Genomic DNA, 26,569 nt, shown 5'->3' on the forward strand with positions numbered 1-26,569 from the left:
GACAGGCTTCTCCTTCAGTGGGTTGTAGCCAGAGGTGGAATTTATTTTAATTTTTTATTTTTTATTTTTTAATTAATTAATAATTAATTTAATAATAAATTTAATAATAAAATATAGATATATATATATAATATATAGATATATGATGTGTGTGTAGAGTGTGATCAGAAGATCTTGAATCAGGCTTCACAGAATTTATACAAGGAGATTGGGGTATGTGCAGAAAAAAAACAGCAACAGAGACATTAGATTTAAACAAGACCTTTTATTTAAAATCAATGAAAAAATAAAAAATAAAAAATGTTAAAAGCAACAAAGTAACAAAAGTTACAGTTATCACAGTTCTTTAGAGGAGATGATATGATATTACATATGATGCATGCAGCAATAGCAGCAGCAGCAGCAGCAGAGTGAATTAGACAGAGGAAGAAAGGAACTTAGTTGAGTTAGAGGTTATGATTAGTAGATGCTTTCTTAAGAATTAAGTCTTATAAGTATAACTTTGAAAAGAAATTGAACTAATACAACTTTGAACTACGATACGGAGAAAGAGGCTTAGCAGCTTGAGAGACTACAAGAAAACAAGACAGAGAGATGTAACCTAATGGAATGGAGGATTGTCAACCTTTAGGACCACCTTTTCCCTTTATCCTTCCTCCTATGCCCAAATTTGTCTTGGAAAGGTGAGGAGGTGGGTTTTTCATAGGGTGACCTTTATGTATTATGATGGATGGTATATCTACGATTCTGTGGTGTACGTGTTAGATTGTGGCAGTAATACCCTTTTCACCCTCACTCACTGAAAGTAGGTGGAACACAGACAAAAAAAAGTCCCTAGACAATTTATGAGGTTTATCTCCTATTTTTTTTCTTTAGTATTACTTTTAAAGGTTGCTTTGGCTCAGCATCACAGAGGAGAAAGGCCAGGATGTCTGGCCTAGAAGCTTCTAGGTATCTTGCATTACAGCTTATTGCAAATTCTATTAATCTATGCAGCCTACACACTTTTATCAAAAAGACATTTTATACAGACCAACAGATTAATCCTCAGGGCTACAGGGTGCTTAACCCATGGGTCAAATTTCTCCTGGTGAATCTGAGTGGAGTTACACCAAGGATGAAATTGACCAAGTATTTCTGAATCCTTTACTGAGCAGCACCTCTTTCACTTAGATATTTGCTGATTATATTAAATTACATAGATTTCTCCAAACTATGATTTTTTTTCTTGTTCGTTAATTTAAGTGGTACATCCCACCAATGATCACTATACTTCTTTACTCAAGATGATGGTAAACATATAAAGTAAGTTTATTTATTTTATACATTTTTATTAGCATCATTTATGAGTAAAACTGCCAGTTACAAACTATAACAGGCAGGTGACCTTTTGCTCACCAACCAAAAGCTACTTTTAGTAACAATTGTGCAAATGACAATAAAATAAAATCTTTAAGAGCAATATTCTGCTTTCTGGCATGCATGATCATTTACTTTACTATTATCCAGTTAAAGCTGCAGTTTGTTCAAAAGCTGTTGAAAAATTGCAGTTGGTTCTTTCCTAAGCCAATTTCACTTTTTCTTGTGTATATGACTCTGACAGTTTCAAAGATTTATCTATAGCTAAATGCCCAACAGAGAATGGAGTTATAGCTCTGTGAGGCAGTGATGTGCTGGGAAAAGGAAGTAATTGTAACACAGATGCCACTGTATCTGGATGTCTTATGGCCAAAATATTCAGACCTAGGTGCCTAAAGTGGGGCTCCTAAATTCATATTGGAAGGCACAGTCTCTCCAGGTCCTATTCTTTGTGTACATGGAGTTCACTTTATGCACCTAGCTAGTAGTGGAGAGTGAATGGGAGAAAGCACTTTCATAACCCCCTTGTCCCCACTTACAGCCTCTTTGCTCCCCAGAGAGAGAGAGGGCAGTAGAATGGCATATTTAAGGTATAATTTGGCCCAAAGGAGACATGATTTTTCAGAAATGATGTTATTACACGTTGACTGTAGCAGAGCATTCACAGTTGCAGGGTTTTATGAACCACCGCCTATTTTACAGAGCAAGATGTGCACTGTCACCTTCTTTATCACACCAGCAAAACGGGAATGTCCCACAGCACGGCTGCAGCCAGGGCTTCCACATAATGTTATACAAAGAGAGCTGCTGTGGGACTGGAGTCAGTGTCTGGCGATGCTCCTGAACAGCTCTTGCTATTCTGCTTATTACTGTGTCAAACAGGGGCTCAATGCCAGGTGATAGAGGTTTGGCCTCAGACGGGTCTCTCGAAAGATCAAAGAGTAAAGGGGGGTCATGATGGGTTACACCTTCCCCAAAACATGGGCAAATTCCTCTTCCATAACACGCTCCAGCACCCTCTGGATGGAATATCGGGGTCACATAATGAGCCTTCCACAGTGCACCACCTGGAAGGAGAGAAACCAGATATAGGGACCAAGTGACGAGTATAACATAGCACTATAGTATTTGAGAGTGCTCCTCTAAGGAATACAAAGGCACTTACCCACGAAAATATACAAGGTTACAAGGCTTCTTAAAGTCCTTCAGAATAGAGACTGATTTTGAAGGCACTAAACATTGTGGAGAGGAAAACTTCTGTAGGATGGTACAGTACATGTTTTCATTAAACTTCCACTTACATCTTCTCTATGTTGATTGCAAAGAGTCCTTTGTTGTGGTGCACCTTCTGCTGGCATCAGACTTCACTACAACTTCCATGCCAGTTTTGACTTGCCAAGAACCTCAGGAGTCAATCCATAGGTTCCACAGAACTTGGACCAAGCACAGACAACTTTTCTGAGGCTATGTCTACACTACACAGCTTTTAGCGACAAGCCGTGCCACTAAAAGGCACGCAGTGTAGCTGCTGTTTGTCGGCTCCCCTGCTGACAAAAAACTTCCACGCCCAACAAGCGGTGTTAGCATTGTCAGCAGGAGACCACTACTGCCGACAAAGCGCTGTTCACACTGGCATGTGTCGTCGGCAAAACTTTTGTCTTTTGGGGTGTGTGTGGTTTTTTTAACACCTCTGAAATAATTTTTTTGTCATTCAGTTGCCAGTGTAGACCTGGCCCAAGTATTATTGCAAAAAAGCAATCAGTTAGTGCAGGGTTTTGTGTAGGGAAAGTCCGTGGCGGGCCAGGCCAGTGTGTTTACCTGCCCCGTCCACAGGTCTGGCCGATCGCAGCTCCCACTGGCCGTGGATCGCTGTTCGAGGCCAATGGGGGCTGTGGAGAAGCGCCGTGGGATGTGCTGGCTGCTGCTTCGCACAGCCCCCATTGGCCTGGAACGGCAAAACGTGGCCAGTGAGAGCTGCAATCGGCCGAACCTGCGGACACTGCAGGTAAACAAACTGTCGAAGCCCGCCAGGGGCTTTCCCTACACAAGCGGTGACCCCTGTTTGAGAAACCCTGAGTTAGTGGTTGCTATGATGACTGCTCCTATGAGGAGAAAATATTTGCTAGAGTTTGTATCCCTCATGGGGAGAGTGTCTATACTCACTGTCCTTTTGGTGCCATCGCACTGCATGTAAGTATGACCCACAGTAGTGAAACATGAACTCGTGCTCTGACTGTTGAACTTTTCCTTGTAGTAAAGGCATCAGGTTCCGGCCGTCAACTACCCTGATGTGATGGAGATAAGAGAAGTCACCAAACTGGGACAACAAATATTGTATTTATTACTCACTGCGGTAAAAAATTCTTAGTGCCACTGGCACTACATCTACAGATTGTTTATATGTTTATCTGTATATAATTTCCCTGCTGCACTTGTCCTACATTTAGAACAGCTATTAGAGAAGTTAAGCAAATACTGTAAATCCCTAAATAAAATGCTTTTTAAAACAAAAATTCGGACTTATCCTATTGAATAGTACACAAACAGTTTTTACAAAGACTTAGTTCTTATGGAGAACTAAGACCCCTATTCAGGAAAGCATCCCTAATGAGAACAGCACTTAAGCAGGCTTTCCCGAATAGGGATGGGTTTAAGCACATAAGTGCATCCCTAAATTGGGGCCTAAATTAGTATTTAATAGTTTTCTTGTAACAACACTGGCAAGTATTTTTTTCTCTCCTATATATAAGCATTTCTAAAGTGTATTTCACAAACGGTATCTACGTAAATTTTTCCAATACTTTACTTTTTCCCTTTTCTCCTAGAGCAAAATTTTCAAAAGCAGCTAAGTGACTTAAGAGTCCTATTTTTAAGGCACTTAGGTACTTTCGAAAATATTACCCCGGCGTGTATATTTCTGACACTTCTGCAATGGAGCAGTGTGGCATTCGGGGGTTGGCCTCCCCACTCACAGCTTTCACCACACTTGGCGGTGAGTGTGGGGATATTGAACAGTAGGGATGAAATCCTAATCCCAATGAAGTCAGTGACAACTCTCTTATTGACCTCAAGGGGACCAGGATTTCACCCTAGATTCTACTGCCTTTCACAATACCAGTATTCTGCTGGAAGATGGCTGCCTCTCAGTTGCTAAGGGACCACAGGGCATCCACTTTCTGACAACGCAGTAGTCAAGCCTAAGTGATTAGGAGAATGGGATTACAAATTGCAATTCCATTAATTTTCCCAACTCCCCCCTCTGTTACATCCATTGTGGGTAAGGGCTGAGGCAGAGAGAGATGCTTTGGCCTCCTTCACAGACAGGAGGGTCATGGGTGGGCAATATTTGTAAGACAGAGAGCACTGCACTTGGCAGATTAAGTATATCGGAAGTAGATTCTTGACTGCCTGATTCTCTGCCCAGTGATGTGAGAACACATCTAGGCCTGTAGAGGAAGTATGCTGGGAGCTCTCCTCACGCTATTCTGAGATTTATCTTGCTCAAGGAGAGGAGCACATTTCACAGAACATGGCTGCTAAAAAGTGGGTTTCGAGCTGCACGGACCAAATCGAAAGAGCTGCTCTTTTCTCATGGGGGCACAGCTAGAGAAAGTCTCTCCACTCCATCTAGTGCTTCTTGTGGGAGAGCAAACAGCAAGGAGTGACATGGATAGAAAAAAGGCATGCTTTGGAAGATAAGATGTAAGGAGGAGGAGGGGCTACAGAGAGGGTTATAAGGAGAGATTTATGGGTCCTTGTGGTGTGGGAGGGAGGAAAGCCCTCTACGGTTTCCACAGAGCCTAGCAGGAATTGTCGCAACCCCTATATGGAATTCAGCCCCTTCCCGCTCCTCTATTTCCTCCACAAGACTCACTACTCGTAAGGGCCCGTGTGGGGACCATGTATGTCTGTTTGGCCCCTGCAGTTCTATTACCCTAAGTGTTTTTAATTGGCTATACGTCTACACTGCAATAAAACAACAAGGGCTGGCCCCTATCAGCTGACTCGGGCAAGCAGGACTCGGGCTGCAAAATTGCACTGTGATGCTATATGATTGGAAAATGACTGTTTATATAATTAATATTGCCACTTGTTATGCAATTGCAACAAATCTTGTACAAAGTATGTCATGTAAGGTGTCAGTGGAAAAGTTATGATTTGATGAGTAGGATTATTCTGTTTATACGCATGTATCATTTTGTATCTGAAGTTATGAATATCGGCTACATAGATCTATATTTCAATTGTGTTTGCTCCTGGGATAACACCCACAAGGCAGTTTACGTCCAGTCTGTCCAACACATTGTGAATGAACTATTCAAATTGATGGCCCATTAAAGAACACTTAATTCTCACAATGGACCACAGAAAAAGCATGTCCCCACCCGGTGACCCTTCCTGTAGACGCTTTAGCCAAAATACAGGCAATGGCTTCTATGAGTCATCAAAGCATGCAAGGGCATGTGACAAGCTCATCTCCATCTTGTGCCTGTAATTTTCCACAAAGTAAGATTGAAAGCATTCCCTCCACATGGGATAAGGTATTCAGGACCCTGGAAGCATCTCCATTTTGCCTCTTTCCTGCTCTGATCTCTGGACTATGAATTTACACTAAAAGGAGCATTCCAACCAATGGACTGAGGACCTTCCAATCGTTTGGAAGTTACCAGAGAGACTTTACAAGCCAGCAGTCTGTAACATCACTGCTACAAACCTGATCCAAGAACTTTGCAACGTATCTATATGGATTTCTTTGACTCTCTCCTTTTCTCTTATAAATAAACATTTACATATTAGATACTAAAGGACTGGCAACAGTGTGATTCTTGGGTAGGATCGGAGTTATATATTGATCTAGGTATGTGGCTGATCTCTTGGGATCAGAAGAACCCTTTGTTTAGTGAAATTGGTTTTCAGTAACCACTCATCATAAAGTCTAGTGTCTGGATGGTGAAGTAAGGGCTGGAATGCCTAAGGAGACTGCATTTTTTATTTCTTTTTAACCAGTGTGGTGAGACAGAAGTTTACTTTTGTTACTGGCTTGGAATATCTAATGATAGAATAACCACCAGCTTGGGGGTGAGTCCAGCCTATTTCTCAGCGGTTTGTCCTGAATCTGGTCTTCTCAGATGTGACCCACTGAGGCACGGTGACATGCAATGTAGGCTTTTGGGCTTGGGCTAGAACCTGGGATCTGAGAATCAAGGGGGGAGGGTTTCAGAGCCCAGGGTCCATTCCATTTACACAGCAATGTTATAGCCCCCCCAGTCTGGGCCCTGCGAGCCCGAGTCAGCTGACATGGGCCAGCTGTGGGTGTTTTATTGCAGTTGTAGACATATCCTTAACTAGTTCATTTCATATTCTCTGGGATTTCCTTGTTCTGACAACTGTCCTACCCCCATGCGCTACATGCTATAACCCATAGTAATATCCTACATTATGATTGTATAGCAGCAACATAAGCCATCAAAGCCCATTGCTTAGTGCATACCACACTATCAATGTAAAGTTTAGCAAGAGCATAAGCAGCAATATTGTCATTACAGATATAGGAAGTGAATATACTTTGTTGTCTCCTGACCTGTCCTGGGGCACTATCCCTCCACCCAGGTGAGCCACTGTGGGATAAATGTCCATAAGGCTTGTAGGTTCATCAATAACTGTGTCAGCAGGAAAGACTCCTGGCCACCGAAGTATCCCTGGCACACGGATGCCTCCTTCCCAGCCTCCCATGCCTTTTCCACCTACAGCAAAGTGACATAACAGTTATGACTCATTAACAGACATTAGACTTGTACATGACATTAGACAGAGATGCCAGCAGCACATTGCTCATCCCTAAGGTTTAATTCCATGGTTAAGTTCTGATTTCATAAACTTCAAGAGGGATGCACAGAATCACTCAAAAAATAAAAATCAAACACACTCTCCAAAAGTGGGAGGGTGTGTGTAATTAATGTCTTGACTTGCAGCATGGGATAGATGGGAAAATGGGCAAGCAAGCTTTCAAATATATGTTCTTCGGCAATAATTTTCTCTCTCTTTCCCCTCACATAGCTCCTCCTGCACTCAGCTGTTAGTCTGCATCCTTTTGTAGGGTCAGAATGGGGTGACAGGAAACTTTTAAGAGCCTACACCAAATAGCCCCATGGCCTAGCAAAAAGGGAGGGACTGGAAACACTCTGAGAACACACAAGACTGAAGGGTATGAAATACGTCTTAAAACGGCATTTAAAGAGCCTCATCCCCCATTTTAATTCAGAGTTTCAGTACAGACTGGTTCTGTTTAGACATGGGCTAACATTTTCAAAAGTGACTCTGGCATGTAGGATTTAGTCACTTAGGAGTCTAAAACCCAAGTGCCTATTTCACTTTTGAAAATGAGATTTAGGCTCCAAAGTCACTTAGGTGGTTTTGAAAAAAAGGTACCCAAGAACTTCAAGACCAGAAACATGAATCTGAATAATACAAAAGCTATCATATACCCTTATTTGAACTTTCAGTCAAATGATTTTCCCTAACCACATAGTACACAGGAATCAGACAGCTATAGAGAGAATAAGAATTCTACACAGATCAAGCATCAGGATGCTCAGACTGCCTACGTGCTGAAGAAAAGATGTGTATTGTGGTGCAGTTGGGTACACCCAATATAGTCATCAGGTTTCCATGTCTTTTAGCTGCTCGCCATTGCAACCTTGTTTCCCCCCGCCCTCCAAATCCTATCAGACTCATTCACCAAATCTATAACGTACTGCTTCCATTCAATGGCAGCAATCAAAGCCACTTTACCGTCCAGCTGCATAAGGAAGAGCCAGAAGCTAGCAAAAGTTCCTCCTCCCCATCCCTGAAAACAGGCGAACTCTCCCTTTCAGTAGTACGCAATTTCCAAAGCTCAGGGAGTCACAGTTTCAAGTCTTTTCCCCTGGCTGTGTACTTGGCAAGTGCTGCACGAAAAATCAGGCCAGGCTGCAAAATTAATACAAGCAGCAGTTTGAAAAATGAAAACATTTACATTCTTTCTGATTGGCATTTGTCTTGTTTAGAGTATATTGAAAGCAACAAAACCATGCAGTGATTGCCTTCTCACTGTAAGGGACAGCACACTCCTTTCCTTTCCTTTTCTGATTACCCATGTATCTGTGATTTCTGGGGCACAATAAGTAACCATAAATGTCTGTCTACATGGAAATCATTCACATTTACTGTCTAGTAGGAATGATTCCATAAAATGCCACTGAAGCGCGTGAATGTCAAGAGCTTGTATACACAAAGAAGAAAGCTTTTTTTGGTACCACTTCTCCTTACTATTTTCCCTTGCTCTCTACAAAAGATCAGTTAATAACTAATTTAATACAAATATTTTTCCCTTCCATGAAGCCTTCCATCCAAGGAACAAACAATGATTTACAGGCATTATGCAAGCTTCACAATACCATTGTGAGACAGGCAAGTTTAATACCTTAATTTCAGAGAAACGAGATGGAGCATAGAGAGATTAAGTTTGCTGTCCATGGTTACACATGACATCTGTGCTAGAACCAGGAGGAGAAACCAACTCACATTGAACCCATCAGTGTTAGTCAAGCAAATTAATTTTCTATTGCATTTCTTAACGTAAAAGAAATCGTACTGTATTTCTTACCTTTATATATGCCATTCCAGCCACCTAGCTGAGTTTTTCCTTCTTGAGCCTCCAATTGTCCTCCATGGTCAGAGGCAAAATATGTGAATGTGTTGTTTTTCAAATCTTCCTTTTCAATAGCATCAAGAATTTTGCCTGTAAATTAAAAGAAAGACAGAAAAACAGTCAAAAGTTTGCTATGAAACAAACAAAAAGATCAAGAGCTAAGGGAACTAAAGCTTTGCAGAGTCCTTGCAGAAATCTTTAATAGCTTTTAAGACTCTAAAAGCTTGGTTGATATCAATATTGCACCTTTTAAAATCCACTGATACATTTAAAGAAAATCTCTTTCATAAAGGACACTTACCCACCAACCAATCCATTTCTTCTACATTGTCTCCATATAAACCATGTCTGCTCTTCCCAAGAAATTTCTCCGTGGTGAAAAGGGGTGTGTGAACATGTAAAAAGGAAACGAAGAGGAGGAATGGTCCATGCTTGTTTCTTAAAAAAATAAATTAATATTTTTGTTGTACACTTGGAAAATTCTAGAAGCTTTCACATTCACACATAGATTATAACTAGAACCATATTCATCCTGACATGCTTTTGACCTCAATTTGGCTGGTATGGAGCATTCTCTCTCGTAATGTGCACAGTGGATGACACTAGTTATTTTGGGGGGTAATGTCTCTCCCCAGAAGAGTTTGCATTACAATGCACCAAACAGTATATATTTTCAAAACAATTTCCTTAGTGAGAACAATCCCAGAACCTCCTCACAAGAGGGCTTTACCTCAACACAAAATTTAGCTATTTCCCACTCCATAGTAAAGAGAAAGAGAGAGTGTTGCACCATGGAAGGCTGTAAACTGAGTGAAAGAAAAAAAGAGGGACACATGATAATGGAACAGTTAGGCAGAAATAAATGTCAGACTTCAAGGTGTAAAACAGTTATCACATGTAGTCAGGAAGGGTAAATTTTTCAAAAACATCCCTATCACTTAGGCTTCTAAGTCCAATTTTCAAAGCAATGTAGACACCTTTACTTACAAAAGTATTTCGATGCCTAAAGATGATGCCTAGAGGAATTTTCAAAAGTGCCTAAGTGAGTTAAGCATCTAACTGAGTGGTGGGCAAATTGCGGCCCGCGTGCCACATGCGGCCTATCAGGGTAATGTGATTGCGGGCCATGAGACATTTTGCTGATGTTGACCATCCGCAGGCCCAGCCCCACGCAGCTCCCAGTGGCTGGGAACGGTAAACTGAAGCCAATGGGAGCTGCGAGAAGCAGCAGCCAGCATGTCCATGCGGCCCGCTACTTTCCGCAGCTCCCATTGGCCGGGAACGGCGAACCGCAGCCACTGGGAGCTGGGGGGCGGGGGGGTTGGGGGGAGTTGTGGATGGTCAACATCAGCAAAATGTCTCGCAGCCTGCAATCACATTACCCTGATGGGCCACATGCGGCCTGAGGTTGCCCACCACTGACTAACTCCTACTGAAACTCTTTCACTGAAAGTCAGTAGGACACAGGCGCCTAAGTGCCTATTCCACTTTTGAAAATGGGACTTAAGCACTTTTGAAATTTTTACCTGAAGTTTTGTCTGCTATGTATAGCACAGAACAGTTATCTGGATGTCTCATGGGGCTTTTTGTAGTTTGTTCCCTTCCAGATGAGCACCAAAGGGGATGAGCTGCTGCAGGAGGCAGGATACTTTACCAAATAGAGCAAATGGTCAGATTTACTATGGTTAATTTGTCTATATTCTTATGTTAAAAAAAAAATGTCTGAAAGGGAGTAAGAGCCATATAAGCCACAGAGAGAATAGCCTAGCAACCACTGTAGGAGAATTGCTGGATTATGTAGTGTTGGACCAGAAACAGCCCTCCATTAACAGAGATGGGGGGCTGGCAAGAGAGAAAGAGCAGCCTGAGAGCTAAAAGAGGGGACGACAGGCTAGTAGTGGGGGGTGGGAGGGGGGGAAACAATAATGGAAACCTAAAAAATTTAGTGATTGCCAGAGAGCATGTTTTATTTGCAGCAGTCTTGTGCTGTAATGGTGCCACTCTTCACTGGTATAGTGGAGAGCATAGGCCATCAGGCTGCAGCCCATCACAAGCTCCCCTTAAACATGACTTATTCTCTCACTACTGCTTTTCAAAACCATTTAAGTGACTTTGGAGCATGCACCCCACCGATTTTCACTGGGACTTATGAGCCTAAATCACCTGGCACTTTTGAAAATCCCACCCATATGGGTCAGCAAGGTGGCCCTAATTCCTCAGTGACTTACACCTCAGATGACACCATGGACTTTGGCCCAGTAGTCTTTCATGATAAATATGAAGAGAGAGATTTAGTTAGAAAAAAACTTTTAGAGTGTGTCTGATAGCTGGGGAAGCTACACAGTGTTGTTTTGCAAATAATAAAAAAAAAAATTGAAAAATGAGGCCTTAGTCACATATGTCACCTGGTTAAAGCCTCTCTTATTTGAAAAGCTCCAGGTAGTTCCAGATCCAGGATTGCTGAAATAAAGTCGAATCCTTGGTGTACTCACAAGCTGGTGCCTAAGGGGGGGGCCAAATGGGGGGGGGGGGGGGCTGGGGCGCGGACCTGGCAGCCTGTGCTGTGCGGAGGTCCCCGGGCCCCGGGGGACGAGGGACTGCGGGCATGACTGCGGGCGGGGGCGCCCCGGGGCTGCGCGCGCGGCCTCCCGCATGAGCATGGCCAGCTCAGCAGAGCCGCTGATCGCTGGATCGGCGAACCCTCAGCAGCGGGGGGGGCCGCAGCCACCAGGACCAGCGGACCTCTCATGTCATGCACGCGTCCGCTCGCTGCCCCGCTCGCCGGGCGCGCCGCATGACTGCTTGGGGCGGCCAAAACGGTAGAGCCGCTCCTGGGTGTACTCATATGTTGTCAATACTCAAAATGCTCTCCCCATTAACATGTCATTCATACTGGTACTCTTTTCTTGGCTCCAGAAACCAAGTCAGTGAGCATGTGTTTGTGGGCAGAAATTTCTTATGTGCTTCAAAAATATTTGAAAAAGAATTATCCAGAGACATTAACAGCTTATGCAAAAAAACCCACTTGCACCGAGGATCTTAAAAACACTCCTGGGGTCTTGTCTCCTTTAAGAAAAAAAGGAAGGCCTTTAGTTACCTTTCAATAAATGAAACTGCTTCTTTAAGCATAAGGGCAGTCGTCCTTTCCAACTTCATAGGTTGTTCAGTAATGTCATAGTTCCTCATCAGGATGCAGTTCCAATATTGCACAAATCCATAACTGGAGTACCAGGAAGTGAAAAAAAGAGAGCCAGCTAAGGCAAAGCAGGCAACTATTTTCCAGCTGGCAGAGATCAAGCCAGTAAGCTTTCCAATGATAACTGTGAGCACAGCAAGGGCAATTATTTGAGTGTAAAGCCAAAGTTTGGCTTGAAGGGCTGCATCCAACTCAGGAGGTTTGTTTTTCTGACAGTTGTTTAGAAGAGTAAAAGGCATGCCATAAAAATAATCAAAACCATGGTTTGAAGGGTGGTGGCAGTGATCATTGAGGGCTTCACAGTTCATACCCTGATGCCACTTCCCTGAAAGTTAAAGAAACAAAGAAAGGCAATTGTTATGACTGGGATTTTCAAAGAAGCCTTAGGAGAGCTAAGTGCCCATTTAAATGGCAGTTGGGCACATAAATCCCCTAGGTTCCTTTGGAACTCACAGTCTAAAACATTAAAAAGCACTTGTAAAAGATGGAGTTAGCATGCCCTGCAATGCATATGCCTGCTGTGCACAACTTGGAAGAAGAACGATGAATTTCAATCCCTCCCTGTGTTTGTTAAGACAAGCACAATAAAAGACCGCACAGGGCCTGAATCTAAAAAGGGATCTTCACAGGTGGATCCTTGCACCTATGGTAGAATTCCAGGGAAGCCAGTAGAACTCCATACTGGCATAAGAGTTTCTGTGGGATCCTGGGGCCTTAGACTAAGCTACCCAAGGAAGGGATACGTTTTGTATAAAATATTATTTTGCATCTATGCAGCCATATCAGAAATGAGTACTGAAACATACTGCAGGAAACACATGTATCAACATTTGCGAAATAATAGTTTTCTACAAATGTACATAAGAACGGCCGTACTGGGTCAGACCAAAGGTCCACCTAGCCCAGTACCTGTCTACCAACAGTGGCCAATGCCAGGTGCCCCAGAGGGAGTGAACCTAACAGGCAATGATCAAGTGATCTCTCTCTCCTGCCATCCATCTCCATCCTCTGACAAACAGAGGCTAGGGACACCATTCCCTACCCATCCTGGCTAATCGCCATTTATGGACTTAACCTCCATGAATTTATCCAGTTCTCTTTTAAAAGCTGTTATGTAGGCATTGTAACTATGATAAATGTAAAGTGAAAGGAATGCCACTAGTTTGCTATAATGTAACTCTTCCCCCAAAATGAATACCTGTTATTCTTTCAATTTTGGCATATGGCAATGTGTGATTCTGTTTATATATATTTTATAAATAACCCACAAAAAACTATGTTAAAAGAACATTTTTAAGATTGCAAAGGCAAGCACTAAAAAGTTATTCCTAAACAAAGAAACATTTCCTATGTCCAAGTGCATTTAAGAAGGTTCATAAATCCACATGCAATGGCCTACCTAAACTTAATTCCAAAATCCCTGTGCATTATAAGCCCCCTCCCCAAATAAGTCGTCTCATGTTGTCAGATACATACCAATATCCAATCCTCAGTGGGAGAAATGACTATTCTTTCTTCTGTATAAACCAGTATTACCTCCTAATCCCAAATTCTAACAGAAAATGCCTGATTTTCCTCTTGTTACAAATCCTATATAAGATGAATTTGCAAGCATTGCCAACTTTTTTCTTGTTGACTTGAAGCACAAAGAATTGCTTCCAGTTTATACAACCTGAACACAGATTCTAGTAACGGAATGTCTACACTGCAGCATAATCCTGGGCTCAGACTCCGTCTTGAGTCCAAATCCTCCTTCCAATCCTCTACATACAAATCTCTCAGACTCGTGCTCAGACCTAGGGTCCTAGGACCTTCTGGAGCTGGAGGGTCCAAGCCTTTGTCAAGCCAGGATCCAGAGTTAGAGCCCTATTGCTTTGCAGTGTAGACACATCCCTGGTTAACTCATGTCCTGTGAATCCACCAAAAGTATCCTACAATTCCATGGGCCAACTTCCTTTGTCTTCTCTATCCCAACAATCTCCAATCACCTCCAGTGAAAACGGAAGCCACCCCTTTTGGTGAGCAGCAGCAGCTCATCAAGTCAGCATTATACCTACCATTGTCTTCTGACCACCAAGATGCAAATACCATCAAAGAACCTTCTGTGTTTGCAACGGAAAGTGAACAGTGCTGACTAATGATCACAGGAACATGGCCAGATTTTGGTAAATCACTGGTGCGAGGCTAATAAAATCATAGATTTTAGTAAGACTACCTGGAATTATCCCACATAGCAGATAACTAAAAAGCTTGCAGTGCTGCAAATTTTCTGGACTGGTGAGCAAGGCAGGGAGTAGATTAAAAGGCTGAAGAGCAAATGCCGGAAGACCAGGGACCAGAACTGCACCTCAGGTAACCCGCCAGCCAAATGCCCATTTTATGAGGTGTTTGATCGAGTGCTGGACACTGTGCCCAGCACAGAGCTAACCGTGCTGCACAACATCATAGTCAGCCAGGATGGTGCCATGCTGGCTCCTGAATCCATCATGTGAAATTCTTCATGCAAAAGTTCTGGATCCGCTGCTGGTTATCCCAGTTCTGCGTGAAGATGAGATCCCACCAATCTGTGCTTGTGACCCTGTGTCAGAAGTGCTGGTGTATGTGGGGGCAATCAGAGGCTATACCGAGTGTAGGGAGCAGCATCAGCCAGTGAGAGTCTGCCATGCCTGGGTACTACCCTCCACTGCCTCCTCCTGCTCCATCATAAAATCAGTCAGGTGCCTTTGGTGGGTCAGAAAATGCCACCAAAATGTCCACCAGTGTCTCACAGAAGCTCTGCCCATTTCCTGACACAGGAATGAAAGCACTAGCAAGGGAAGTTCTTCAAAAGGTGCCTCCTTCACAATGCTGGCTCCAGTAGCTCAGAGCACACAAACCACAATGACTCCTCGGCAGGCTGTGTTGGTGGGCTGTTCAAACTTCCTCTAACATGCAGGGTGGACAGTCAAGTTTTCCCACAGTGCATCATTGTCAAAGGGCTAGAGCAACCACATTTTGAGAGGGCGCTAGGGAGTCTGGGATATGGCTGGTTTGACTCAGGGATGTGTGCTGCAGTGTAGATGCCAGAGCCACAGTTTCAAGCACAGATTAGAAAATTTTTAACATAGGGTTAAGAATCAGTGTAAGCCCCAGGTTTTCAGCTCACTCAAGTTCCACTAACCCTGGGATTACCCTCAGACTGTAAACTCTTTGAGGCAGAGACTATTTTTTTTCTTTGTTTGCATAGGAATCCCTGGTCTATGACAGGACATAGGTGGTACTGAAATACTAATTATTATTAATAATAAGAAACTGCAACACAAATCAAAACAGCATTTTGTACAGCATGACAATTATAATTGACAACACATTCAGACCGTCCTGTTCTAAAAAAGAAAACCTACAGGACAACAAAAATAGATCCATTTAAATATGCTAACTCAGGTGTAGGAACAGTCACACCATCTATCTTTTTGGGTGCTAAATGTTAAATAAAAGATAAATAGAACTGTTGACAGTAGAAAATCATATTCGTCCAAAAATAATGTAAACAGGAGCCAGATATTCAAGATGACAGAATACAGCAGAGCAATATACTGTAAAGCACTAGGTGACATGAAAAATACACGCGGTTATTATAAAAGTTATGTCAGTGATTAATTTTAACTAATGCAACCCACTTGGCTCATCTCTCCTTAAAATAGTTCAATTGTTAATCTAATACAGGAAATAAGTTACTCAATTTCTCTTAATTCTTTTATACTTGTCAACCAAAATTCTACAGTGACCATAATAGCTGTTTGGATGTCATAATACTGAAATTACTCTAGCATGATGCCCTAGTAAAAGGGCATATAGAAGCCCTCCCCACCTCAGCTGGAATAGAAAGCCCTAAATTCAGCAAAAACTGTATCCTTCCGCCATCTGAGCAGGCCTCCCCATGATACAGCTCATTTTCTCAGGGTAAATCATTTATCTAGTGCACAGCCTAAAGAGCAAATAGAGCTCTCAATGTTCTTAAAAATGAAGTTTGCAACTATGTTAATACTAAATTTGGTTCCTCCATTACCTCACTTTTTAATTTAAAAAAAAATGTGAGTTACATAGTTGGGTATGTATTAACCCCAGAACATTCTGAAAGGTTCACGAGTCTCAAAAACTTTAGATCCATCACAATTCACCTTGTGATCAAGTAAGACAAGATGCAAAGAATCTTCCATCAGTGTCAAGAACTACCCAAAGAAGGATAATTTTAATTTACTGACAGAGCCAATGGTCAAAATAAAGTGGTCACTGAGTTTGTATTGGGAGCTATTAAGACACCACTTTTTTCTTGCTGAGAAAATATCTGAGTTAAAAATAACCTTTACAGAGGAAAAAAATTGAAGGTAATGTTAGCAAGTATGGAACAGGCCAGTGAAAGGGTGAAATTCACCTAAATCAATCAGCACAAAAATATTCTGATGAAAAATCAAAATATTCTCTTTTGTGTGATGATTCATCAATAAGCAAATTCAAGTGATTTCATGTCCTAGGATTTTTTGGCATCTCTGCTTGTGTGTCTATATAAAAGAAAACAATAAAATACGAGTATTCTGTGATCTGTAAATAAATAAATAAATTCCTGGATTAGTCTTCAGACCTCTTCAGAAAAAAGCACCTGCTCTTTTCACCTATCATTAGGGTTTACAAAAGCAAACAGTACCAATGACTTGACTTCTATGCTATAGCATCAAACACTTAAATAGTACTTCACATTTTTAAATGCTACTTAATAATCCAGAGACAGAACAAGCTATTTCTGAACACGGCTGGGCTCACCTATCTATGAGTGGGGAACATATTATATTAGCCAGTTACGTACTACCTACTTGCTGTTAATTTCTATATCCCTTTTCTCCTCTAAAGCCAAATGAAATGTTTAAAGTCCTTCGTGTGTGTGTGTGTGTGTGTGTGTCTCTCTCTCTCTGTCTCTCTCACAAAGGAAGCACTGAGAGAGTTCTGTTAAGCTTTGGAAAAGCTCCTGGACCTAGTACAATGCTCAGTTGTTCTAACCATTGTAACCACGCCACTTCTTGTGACATTTTTTACTTCTCCTATTTTATGCTCCATTGGGTACAGATGATTAAATGTCCAATAATAATATTTGCTCTTTGGGGTGGGGACTGTCTTTTCATTATGTGTGGGTAAAGCACCTACCACATTAGGGCCACAAGCCCCAATTGGGAGTCTCTAGGTCTTACCACACTACAAATATTAAATAGTACTAGTTTGTTACAATATAGGATGAGTGTAAAGTTATCATAAATATCAGAGAGGCAGTGTTTCCTAATGGATGGAGCACTGGATGGTGACTCAGGAAATCTAGGTTCTATTCCTGGCTCTGCCACAGGCCTGCTGGGTGACCGTGGGCAAGTCCCGTGCCTCAGTTTCTCCATTTGTCATATGGAGATAATAATACTGACCTACTTTGTAAAGCACTTTGAGATCTACTGATGAAAAGCACTACATAAGAGCTAGGCGATCACGATAGTCCCTTCTGGCCTCAAAGTCTATAAGGTATTATTACTACTATTATTAATACAGACACCTGCATTTATTAGTTATTTTTTTCACCTGCTCGGAGCTACACGTGTGACTGACAGACAGTTGAGAGAAAATAAAAACCCAGAGTCTCTCCCAAACATTCGGGTAATCATTCCTGTGCCAACTCATGATAAAACATTCCTACATACCTATAAATGATAAAATATTCCTACATACCTATAAGTCCCGTGGTGTAACCCTGCTGACGCAGCACCTTGGCAAAAGTGGTTTCATTTACAGGAAGTCCTCCTGACCCAGCATTCCACTGCAGGGCACGATACCCATTACTGGAAGCCATGCCTGCAGTACATAACAAAATACACCTAGTCATTTTCTGCTTGATTTTTCATTGTTTTCATTGCTTAGGCCACACTCCTGCCAAGATTTAAGCTGGGTTAGGTAATATCTGTTATTGGACCAACTTCTGTTGGTGAGTGAGACAGAAGAGCTCTTTGTTAGCTCAAAAGCTTGTTTCTCTCACCAATGGAAGTTGGTCCAATGAAAGATATTACCTCATTCACCTTGTCTCTCTAATGTACTGGGACCAACGCAGCTATAACTACACTGCATAAAAGATTTATGCATGTACTTAACTTTGGAACTAGTGGAACTATTCATAGAGCATAAAGTACAGCCACATAAGTCTTGCAGGATCAAGGCCATAAGAATAAAAAGTATAAGTCCCAAATTGTTTATTTACTAATGGACGTATTTGCACCACACTCATTATTGCGGAATCCAAGCACTTCAGTGAGTCAAGGACAAAGCAAGACAAAATTTTACAATAAATAATATTTGGCATTGTTATTTTGCATTGGAGAGGAGGGATGGCCCATGCTTTAGGACATTAACCTGGGAATTGGGAAGCCTGAGTTCCATTCCATGCTCTGTCACAGACAGCTCTATCGAGCCCAGGGTAGTGTCATGTGACTTGCAGAATTGCTAAGATTGTACTTGTAGTTAAGAAAAGGGGGGAAAAAGTGATCCGGGAAAATAACAAACCAGTTAGTTTGTCCTCAGTAGTATACAAGGCTTTATAACAAATTGTGAAGGGCAGAATAATTAAATTAAAGGAGGTAAATGGTAAAGGGGATGTAACGCAACAAAAGGTTTGCCAAAGATAGATCATGCAAGTCTAACCTGATTTTTAGAGAAAATAACTGATTTTTAGATAAAGGAAGTGCAATAGATCTAATATAGTTGGACTTCAGTAAATCATTTGACATGGTACCACATGAGAAATTTTTAGTTAAATTAGGGAAGGTGGGGATCAGTACAAGCATTGAAAGGTGGATGTGGAATTGTCTAAAAGGGGAGAAGGTATCAGGTTGTGCTGAAAGGTGAATTATTGGACCAGAGGGAGGTTACTAGTGGAGTTCCTCAAGGATCAGTCTTGGGACCAATCTTATTCAATATTTTTATTAATGACCTTGGTACAAAAAAAGTAGAAGTGTGCTAATGATGATCATTTGCTGATGATACATAGTTGGGAGGCATCATCAATACGGAGGAGGATTGGAATGTTACCCAGGAACATCTGGATGACCTGGAAGACTGGAGTGATACAAATGGGATGAAATTCAACATAACACACTTCAGGTCTAATAATAAGAATTTCTGCTACAAGCTGAGGTCTCATCAGTAGGAAGTGACAGAGGAGGAGAGAGACCTGGGTGTGGGGTCAATCACAGGATGACTATGAGCCACCAACGTGATGTGGCTGTGAAAAAGGCAAATGCAATCCTAGGATGCATCAGGTGAGGCATTTCCAGTAGAAATTGAGGAGTATTAATGCCATTGGACAAGACCTCATTTGTAATACTGTGTGCAATTCTAGTCACCCATGTTCATAAAAGATTAATTTAAACTGGAACAAGTGCAGATAAGAGCTAATTGAATGATCAGGGGAATGGAGAGCCTATCTCATGAGAGGACACTTGGCTTGGCTTGTTTAGTTTAGCAAAAAGAAGGCCAAGAGGGAATATGATTGCTCTCTATACATAAGGGGGTAAATACCAGGGAAGGTGAAGAGCTATTTAAGCTAAAGGACAATGTTGTCCCAAGAACAGTTAGATATAAACTCACCATGAACAAATTCAGTCTGGAAATTAGAAGAATGTTTCTAACCATCAGAGGGGTGAGGTTCTGGAACAGCTTCCCAATAGGCGTTGCAGGGGCAAACAACTTAACTAGTTTCAAGAGAGAGCTGGACAGATTTAGGAGTGCAATTGTCTGCCAGAATTACTTGTGATGGTAGGAGAATCTCAGCAATCCTAGGGCTGACATCTGGTTTATGTCTTATGTTCCTAAAGCTCATGTTTCAGGCTTTCCGCTGTGCACCTGCAGGGTCAGGAAGGGAACCCCATACCCCAATGTATTGTGTTGGGAGGTTTTGTTTGTTTGTTTTTTAATCTTCCTCTGAAGCATCAGGAATGGCCAAGCTGGAGATGGGACATTGGACAGAGTGGGCCAGGGCTCTGAGGTGACACCAAGCATTCTCTCTCTCAGATGTGTGGCTGGCTGGTTCTTGCTCACATGTTAAGGGTCAAAATGATACTGTATGAGCATTTGGGAAGGAAGTTTCTCCCATCAGATTGGCAGTGACCTTGTGGGGGTTTCACCTTCTTCTGCAGCATGTGGGTCACCTGCCAGAATTTTCTGGGTATATCTCACTCAGTCTTTTTCATATCACTGCAGGGGCCCCAGGCACTGGTGCACATCGTCCCTCTTCATTCTCTGCCTGTGACACATAATAGTCTCCTGTGGGCTGTAATCCTTTGGCCTAATTTCAGTTGTTGGGTTTAGTGTGTGGGTGCTGTTGGTGGCCTGTGATACATAGGAGCTCAGACTAGGTTATCCCTTCTGGCCTTAGTCTTGTTTTGCCTCAATTCCCTTTTTGAAAAATGCGGATAATATTTCCCTACGTTGAAGGTTGCAAGGCACTCAGTAATGCCTTGCACTAATGGGGCCAGATAGGTCTCCACCCAAGAATCTCAAAATTCATCACAAACGTCAATTAAGTCTCATGACACCCTTGTGAGGCAGATAAATATTATCCTCATTCTGCAGGAAGGAATGAAACCCAGTCCCTAGGCTTTAAACACAAAAGTATACTTATCTCCTCCATGTCTTTGGCTTACACAAATTTAGGCAAGCTAAGACCAATGTCAAATCTGCATACCACACAGTTTATAACTCTCACATATTTTGTGCTAGTGTTCACATTTATATCAGCTTAAAAGGCACTTCTATAGTTCTGTAGTTAGAAGGCCTGCAAATGACATATGAGTATATGATAAAGACACAACCACTCAAAACAGCACAGGGAAGTCAAGTTCTTCCTCAAGAGACTGCCAGGACTACAAAGAACAATTAGCTGTCAACAATATCTTGAAAAGCTAAAAGTTAACATATTTGGTCTCTTTATAGGGTCAAATCACAACTGGATTCTATAAAAAAGCTGATATTCTCATCTGATAACAGCCCTTTGCTCCCTTGCAATGTTGACCTAAACTAAAATAATTTCTCTATTTTTGTATAATTTTGTGATCTTCCACTCTACTGAGAAATTATTATGGTATGTCAATTACCCGCTGAAAAAAATTTTAAATAAATGGGAAGTGTTTTCAAGACTGTCACAGCTTGACCATTGCTCATTAGAACCCACTGTATTCCCTTCGTCCATAGCTTTCAAGCTCAGAAGAACACTAAAAAGTGGACACAGCATTCTCGGTAAAAACTAAGGATGTGAAGAATCTCATTTTACATTGGTATCTTTTCAATCCTACTGTAATACACTTAAATGCGACTCTCACTTTTCTCATATAGTTATGCTGAAGGTTTGTAAAATGATGTTAACTCCCCACCCCCAAAAGTTCATTGTTTACCGAAAGTTACCATCGGAATCTGAGATACCAGCAATAGAGTATTTTCTTCTACATAGGATAGAAAATTACTGCAGTATTTTCTATTTCACTATTTGGGGACTGTTTGGTAGATGTTGACTTGTTAACAGCTGAGCTCTGGTCATCGGTTATATAGACAGCATTGTATCACTAAAAATGTGTTCAACCTGATCTGATGGGGTATCTGCCAGTCAGGAAAGCTGCTCTGCTTGGGGTACAAAGTGGAGCTGCAGCAATGTGCTGAGTAAGTTTTACCCCTTCCTTGGCCAGCTGGTCAATATTAGGGGTCCTACAAAGAACAAACAAGAGAGGCATAAGTTAACACAAGTAGGTAGCAAGTTGAAGGATACATACATGAAACTTATTACAAGATTGAGAAACACTGGTTTTGATTTAACTGGGGTCGCCGCTTGTGTAGGGAAAGCCCCTGGCAGGCCAGGCCGGTTTGTTTACCTGCCCCGTCTGCAGGTCCAGCCGATCGCAGCTCCCACTGGCCGTGGTTCACTGCTGCAGGCCAATGGGAGCTGCAATTGGCCGGATCTGCAGACAAGGCAGGTAAACAAACTGGACCAGCCCGCCAGGGGCTTTCCCTACACAAGCGGCAACCCCTGTTTGAGAAACACTGATCAAAACAAACTCAGCTTTCAAATGATTTCCCTAGAAGCATTGCTATATGTACTTTAAGAATGTGTTTGGTTCAGTGCTGAGGAGCCTTTCACCACTAGGGAACTAGGACCAAATTCATCCCTGAAGTAACTCCACTGATTTGAATGAGTTACCACAGGTATAAATCTGACCACTGGTTTCAAATATAGCTTAATCTGCAAAACTGAAACCACTGCAATTATATGTGTAAGTGGGATGATGAACATAGAAGGGATTTCCCATTCAAATGTTTTGACTACAGTAGAACCTCAGAGTTATGGACACTCCGAGAATGGAGGTTCTCTGTAACTCTGAAATGTTCGTAACTCTGAATGAAGTGCAGTTCGGCTCCTGTTCCAGCAGCTGACACGTCAAGCCAGGTTCCAGCAGCAGCTGAACCCTCTCCTCAGTGCCTGCAGCTTCGTTGCAGGGAGTGTCTTTCCCTGGGTCGGACTGCAACTTTGTCCCCCTCCCAGCCAGGGGAGGGGTGTGTGAAAACAGCATCCCTGTCCCAGTTGGGGGAGGAGGGAAGATGTGAAAACAGTGCAGACCCCAGTGCTGCTCTTGCTCTGCTGGCTGCCTTGGGCTGGCAGACCCAGCATCTTCACTCTTAGATATAAGTGGCTGCCCCACGCGTGAGGGTTGGGGTGGGATGAGGTGAGGACAGGCATTCCAGATGTGCCTACCTTTAAGATGCAATACAGGCACAGTACAGCATAGTACAGTATTTGTTTTCTCTCTTTTTCTTTTGTCTCCACTGCTGCCTGATTGGTATCTTCTGGTTTCACATAGTGTCCTGTTGACCAGTCAGTCCATAACTCTAGTGTTCATACCTTTAAGGTTCTACTGTATGTCACTTTTAGCAGCCATTTTATAACACTATATTTTGGAGTTCACTGAACCAAAACCTCCTATCTGGTATCTGGAACATTTGTGAGCCAAGCAGTTACTGTTCAGTGTTGACACTACGGATTATATATGACAGCATATAATAATATAGTTACACAATGATATTTTTATAAGGTTCTAACTCTCCCAGGAGGTAGTAGGAGGGAAACAGGCCTTTCAGACCTTCCTACCTCCAGCAATGGCAGATCTGGACAACAGGGCCAGGAAGTCTACAGTGCTCCTTTCTGCAACCCCAGCACCGCCATGTGAGGCAGGAGGAGACCCCCTACCACCTCTCTTGGATTGCCTATAAAAAAGACAGTGCTTCTTCAGGAGGAACATGCCCTTCTGCTGCTGCTATAGACCCAGGCTGACTGGGAGAGTACAGGCCTTGTGGGCCATCCCTCATGAAGAAATTAGTGAGTGCCAGCCCACAGGATCCAGTGAGTGAAGGCCTCATGTACCTGGAGAAAGGAGTGAGAAAATGGATGAGGGTTGGAGGAAAAGCATAGCATAGAAAGAGGAAGGTTTATAGATAAAAAAAAGTAGAAGTGGGTAAAGTGTAAGATATATGTAGAGATAGACAAGGGGTAAACAATAATGATATAAGTAGTCAGAGGTTAATGGACAGAAAATAAAATGAAATAAAATAAAACTATGAAGTGGGTTATATCCCATGAAAGCTTATGCCCAAATAAATGTGTTAGTTTCTAAGGTGCCCCAAGGACTCCTAGTTGTTTTTGCTGAGACAGACTAACACGGCTACCACTCTGACACCAGAAAATAAAAGGAAATTCAGATCGAGTGGAAATAATAATGTTGCTTCCTTCCCCCATTTCTATTTGTATTGTTTATGTAGGCCCTAATCCTGCAGGTGCATACACATGGGTTTAGCTATATGTGAGCTGGCCCCATTGACTACAAGAAGACTACTCATATGCATCAAGTTAAGTACATGCATGAGTGTTTGAAAGACTGGGGCCTTGGACTATAAAGTCATTGGGCTGGAGCGTCTCTTATTTTATGCCTGTAAAACATGTACCTACTTGAAAAAATTAAACACATACATACAGTAATGAGAGAGCCTTTACCTTATGGTATTGTTACCATAGCAACCTATGTCTCCAATGCCAAGATCATCTGCCATTATCAGTAAAATATTGGGTTTAGAATCCACAGCCACACTCATTCCACAGGTCTTTGGAAATATGCATAATACCAGCAGAGCGGTCAGGTAGCTCCTGAAATAAAGTAAAACAACTTAAGTTGTTACCTGTATGAACCACTGTACTGTTCACAAGGGAAATGCTAATACGATTCAAGATTTGAATTAACTTAGGACAAAACATAGCCCCTGCCTCCACAGCTGAGAAGAGTGTTGCTGGCAGCAGGTCTGTTGCATGAGGAAGTGGGGGACTAGATACAGGGGTGGGCGTACAGCAGGGGTGAAAATAACTTAAATGACTTGCCAGTATGCAGGGTTGCCGGGGTACTGGGCAAGGTGGGGGGTGGGCGGCTCTGGGCCCCCAAAAGGGGCAGGGCTGGGGCCAAGGCCAAAATCCCCCAGCCAGCCCTTCAGCACTGCCAGGCCCATATCAATTTAAAGGGCCTGGGGCATCAACCACAGGCGCAGTAGTAGTAGCCAGGAACTCCGAGCCCTTTAAATCACCACTGGAGCCCCAGGGTAATGGTGGCGGGGGCCAGGAGCCCAGGGCCCTTTTAAATCGCTGGGCTCCAGGGCAGCTGCCCCTTTTGTCCCTGTCCCCTCCCACCCCCAATCACCGGCCCTGCCGGTATGATCAGCACTTTCTTACTGGTATGCCGTACCAGACCATATCGGCTTACTTTCACCTCTGGTGTACAGCTAAATTCCACAGGGCCCACTGTGAACAGGAGGCAGCAGGGCAGCGGCTCCATTGTTGTGTGTATCCTCCTATCTGTTCCTTCCTTCCATGTACTGGTCTCCCTGCCCCCAAGTAGGTTACTCTAGTCACTGGGCTGCCTTTGAGGAGGAGCTCTGCAAAAGTCTCCCACTAGGGGCCTGCATGGTGTGAAGATTCCTTATCCCATTTACCTGACTTTCATGCTGGACACAGGATTATAGTCTGAAGGTAAAATTTTCAAAACACAAGAACTAAGGGTCACCAAATGAAATTAATAGACAGCAGGTTTAAAACAAACAAAAGGAAGTATTTTTTCACACAACGCACAGTCAACCTGTGGAACTCCTTGCCAGAGGATGTTGTGAAGGCCAAGACTACAACAGGGTTAAAAAAAGAACTAGATAAATTCATGGAGGATAGGTCCATCAATGGCTATTACTCAGGATGGGCAGGGATGGTGTCCCTAGACTCTGCCAGAATCTGGGAATGGGTGACAGGGGATGGATCACTTGATAATTACCTGTTCTGTTCATTCCCTCTGGGGCACCTGGCATTTGCCACTGTCAGAAGACAGGATACTGGGCTAGATGGACCTTTGGTCTGACCCAGTATGACTCTTCTTATGTTCAAAATTGACTTAAGCTCCAAAATCCCATTTTTTCCACACTTTCTATTATACTAAGTATGTCTGTCGTGAACAGGGTCAGCTCTTGAAGAGTCCTCAGCTGATCCAAATGTCAGTTAAAGATTACATTACTTGAGCCTGACCCCACATTTCTCTCACTACCAAAGTCCCTGGTGAGGGAATCAGTAATTTTGCTGGAGTAAGGACAGTAGCAGGTCCATAGTACTGCACGAGAAAAGTCTCCCCCAATATCAATCCACTTCTAAGCCATTAGCTTTTAAAGGATTGCTGTCAAGATGTTTACTCCAAAAATATGATGTATGGAAAGAATAGCTGTCACCTCACAAACAAGCTGGAAACAAAAACATAGTTAGAAATAATTCAATGGTATAAAAGATTAATCTGCTTCATACTGTAAATAAGGAACATGCAGCTGCAGCCACTGAATTGTTTGAGAGCAAAGTTCTTGTCCTTATTTAATTGTCTATTAATAATTTGTGGCTTTGTATTGTCATGTGAGAAACTTGGGTCTGGATGCAACTTTGAGAATTCCACTTACAGACGCTGCCCGGGTTGTGCAAACCCGACTTACGGAAATCCGGATTTACAGAAAAAGTTCAGTATATTCAGTACGCTCTTTTTTTTTTTTGGCACGTAATTGTCGGAGATACGTTCCCAACTTACGCAAAACTCGATTTACACAAGGCGTTCCAGAACGGAACGCTTGCATAAGTTGGGGAGCTTCTGTACTCGTATTACTTGTCCTCAAGAAGGGAGTCTGCTGATCACAGTGCAGTTGAGGATAGTTCTTAA

General features: G+C 42.5%; 1 protein-coding gene across 3 annotated transcripts in view; it reads right to left on the bottom strand.

Annotated features, from left to right (window-relative positions):
* Nucleotides 1-888: 888 nt before the first annotated feature.
* LOC120396016 (arylsulfatase D-like) overlaps nt 889-26,569 on the bottom strand; it is a 28,574-nt gene continuing 2,893 nt past the window's right edge. The window contains exons 2-10 of one of the 3 annotated variants that reach the window (XM_039520897.1): nt 24,340-24,489; nt 21,883-22,004; nt 17,988-18,110; nt 12,147-12,570; nt 9,351-9,487; nt 9,005-9,139; nt 6,941-7,103; nt 3,523-3,644; nt 889-2,426 (exon numbers count right to left, since the gene is read on the bottom strand). In XM_039520897.1, the coding sequence (XP_039376831.1) occupies nt 2,056-2,426; nt 3,523-3,644; nt 6,941-7,103; nt 9,005-9,139; nt 9,351-9,487; nt 12,147-12,570; nt 17,988-18,110; nt 21,883-22,004; nt 24,340-24,489 (1,747 nt within the window). In that variant the 3' untranslated portion in view covers nt 889-2,055. The remainder of the gene's footprint in view (nt 2,427-3,522; nt 3,645-6,940; nt 7,104-9,004; nt 9,140-9,350; nt 9,488-12,146; nt 12,571-17,987; nt 18,111-21,882; nt 22,005-24,339; nt 24,490-26,569) is intronic. The other 2 variants (XM_039520898.1, XM_039520900.1) reach the window with 2 other exon arrangements.

The sequence above is a fragment of the Mauremys reevesii genome, linkage group 1 (genome assembly GCF_016161935.1).
Source record: "Mauremys reevesii isolate NIE-2019 linkage group 1, ASM1616193v1, whole genome shotgun sequence".
NCBI lineage: Eukaryota > Metazoa > Chordata > Testudines > Geoemydidae > Mauremys > Mauremys reevesii.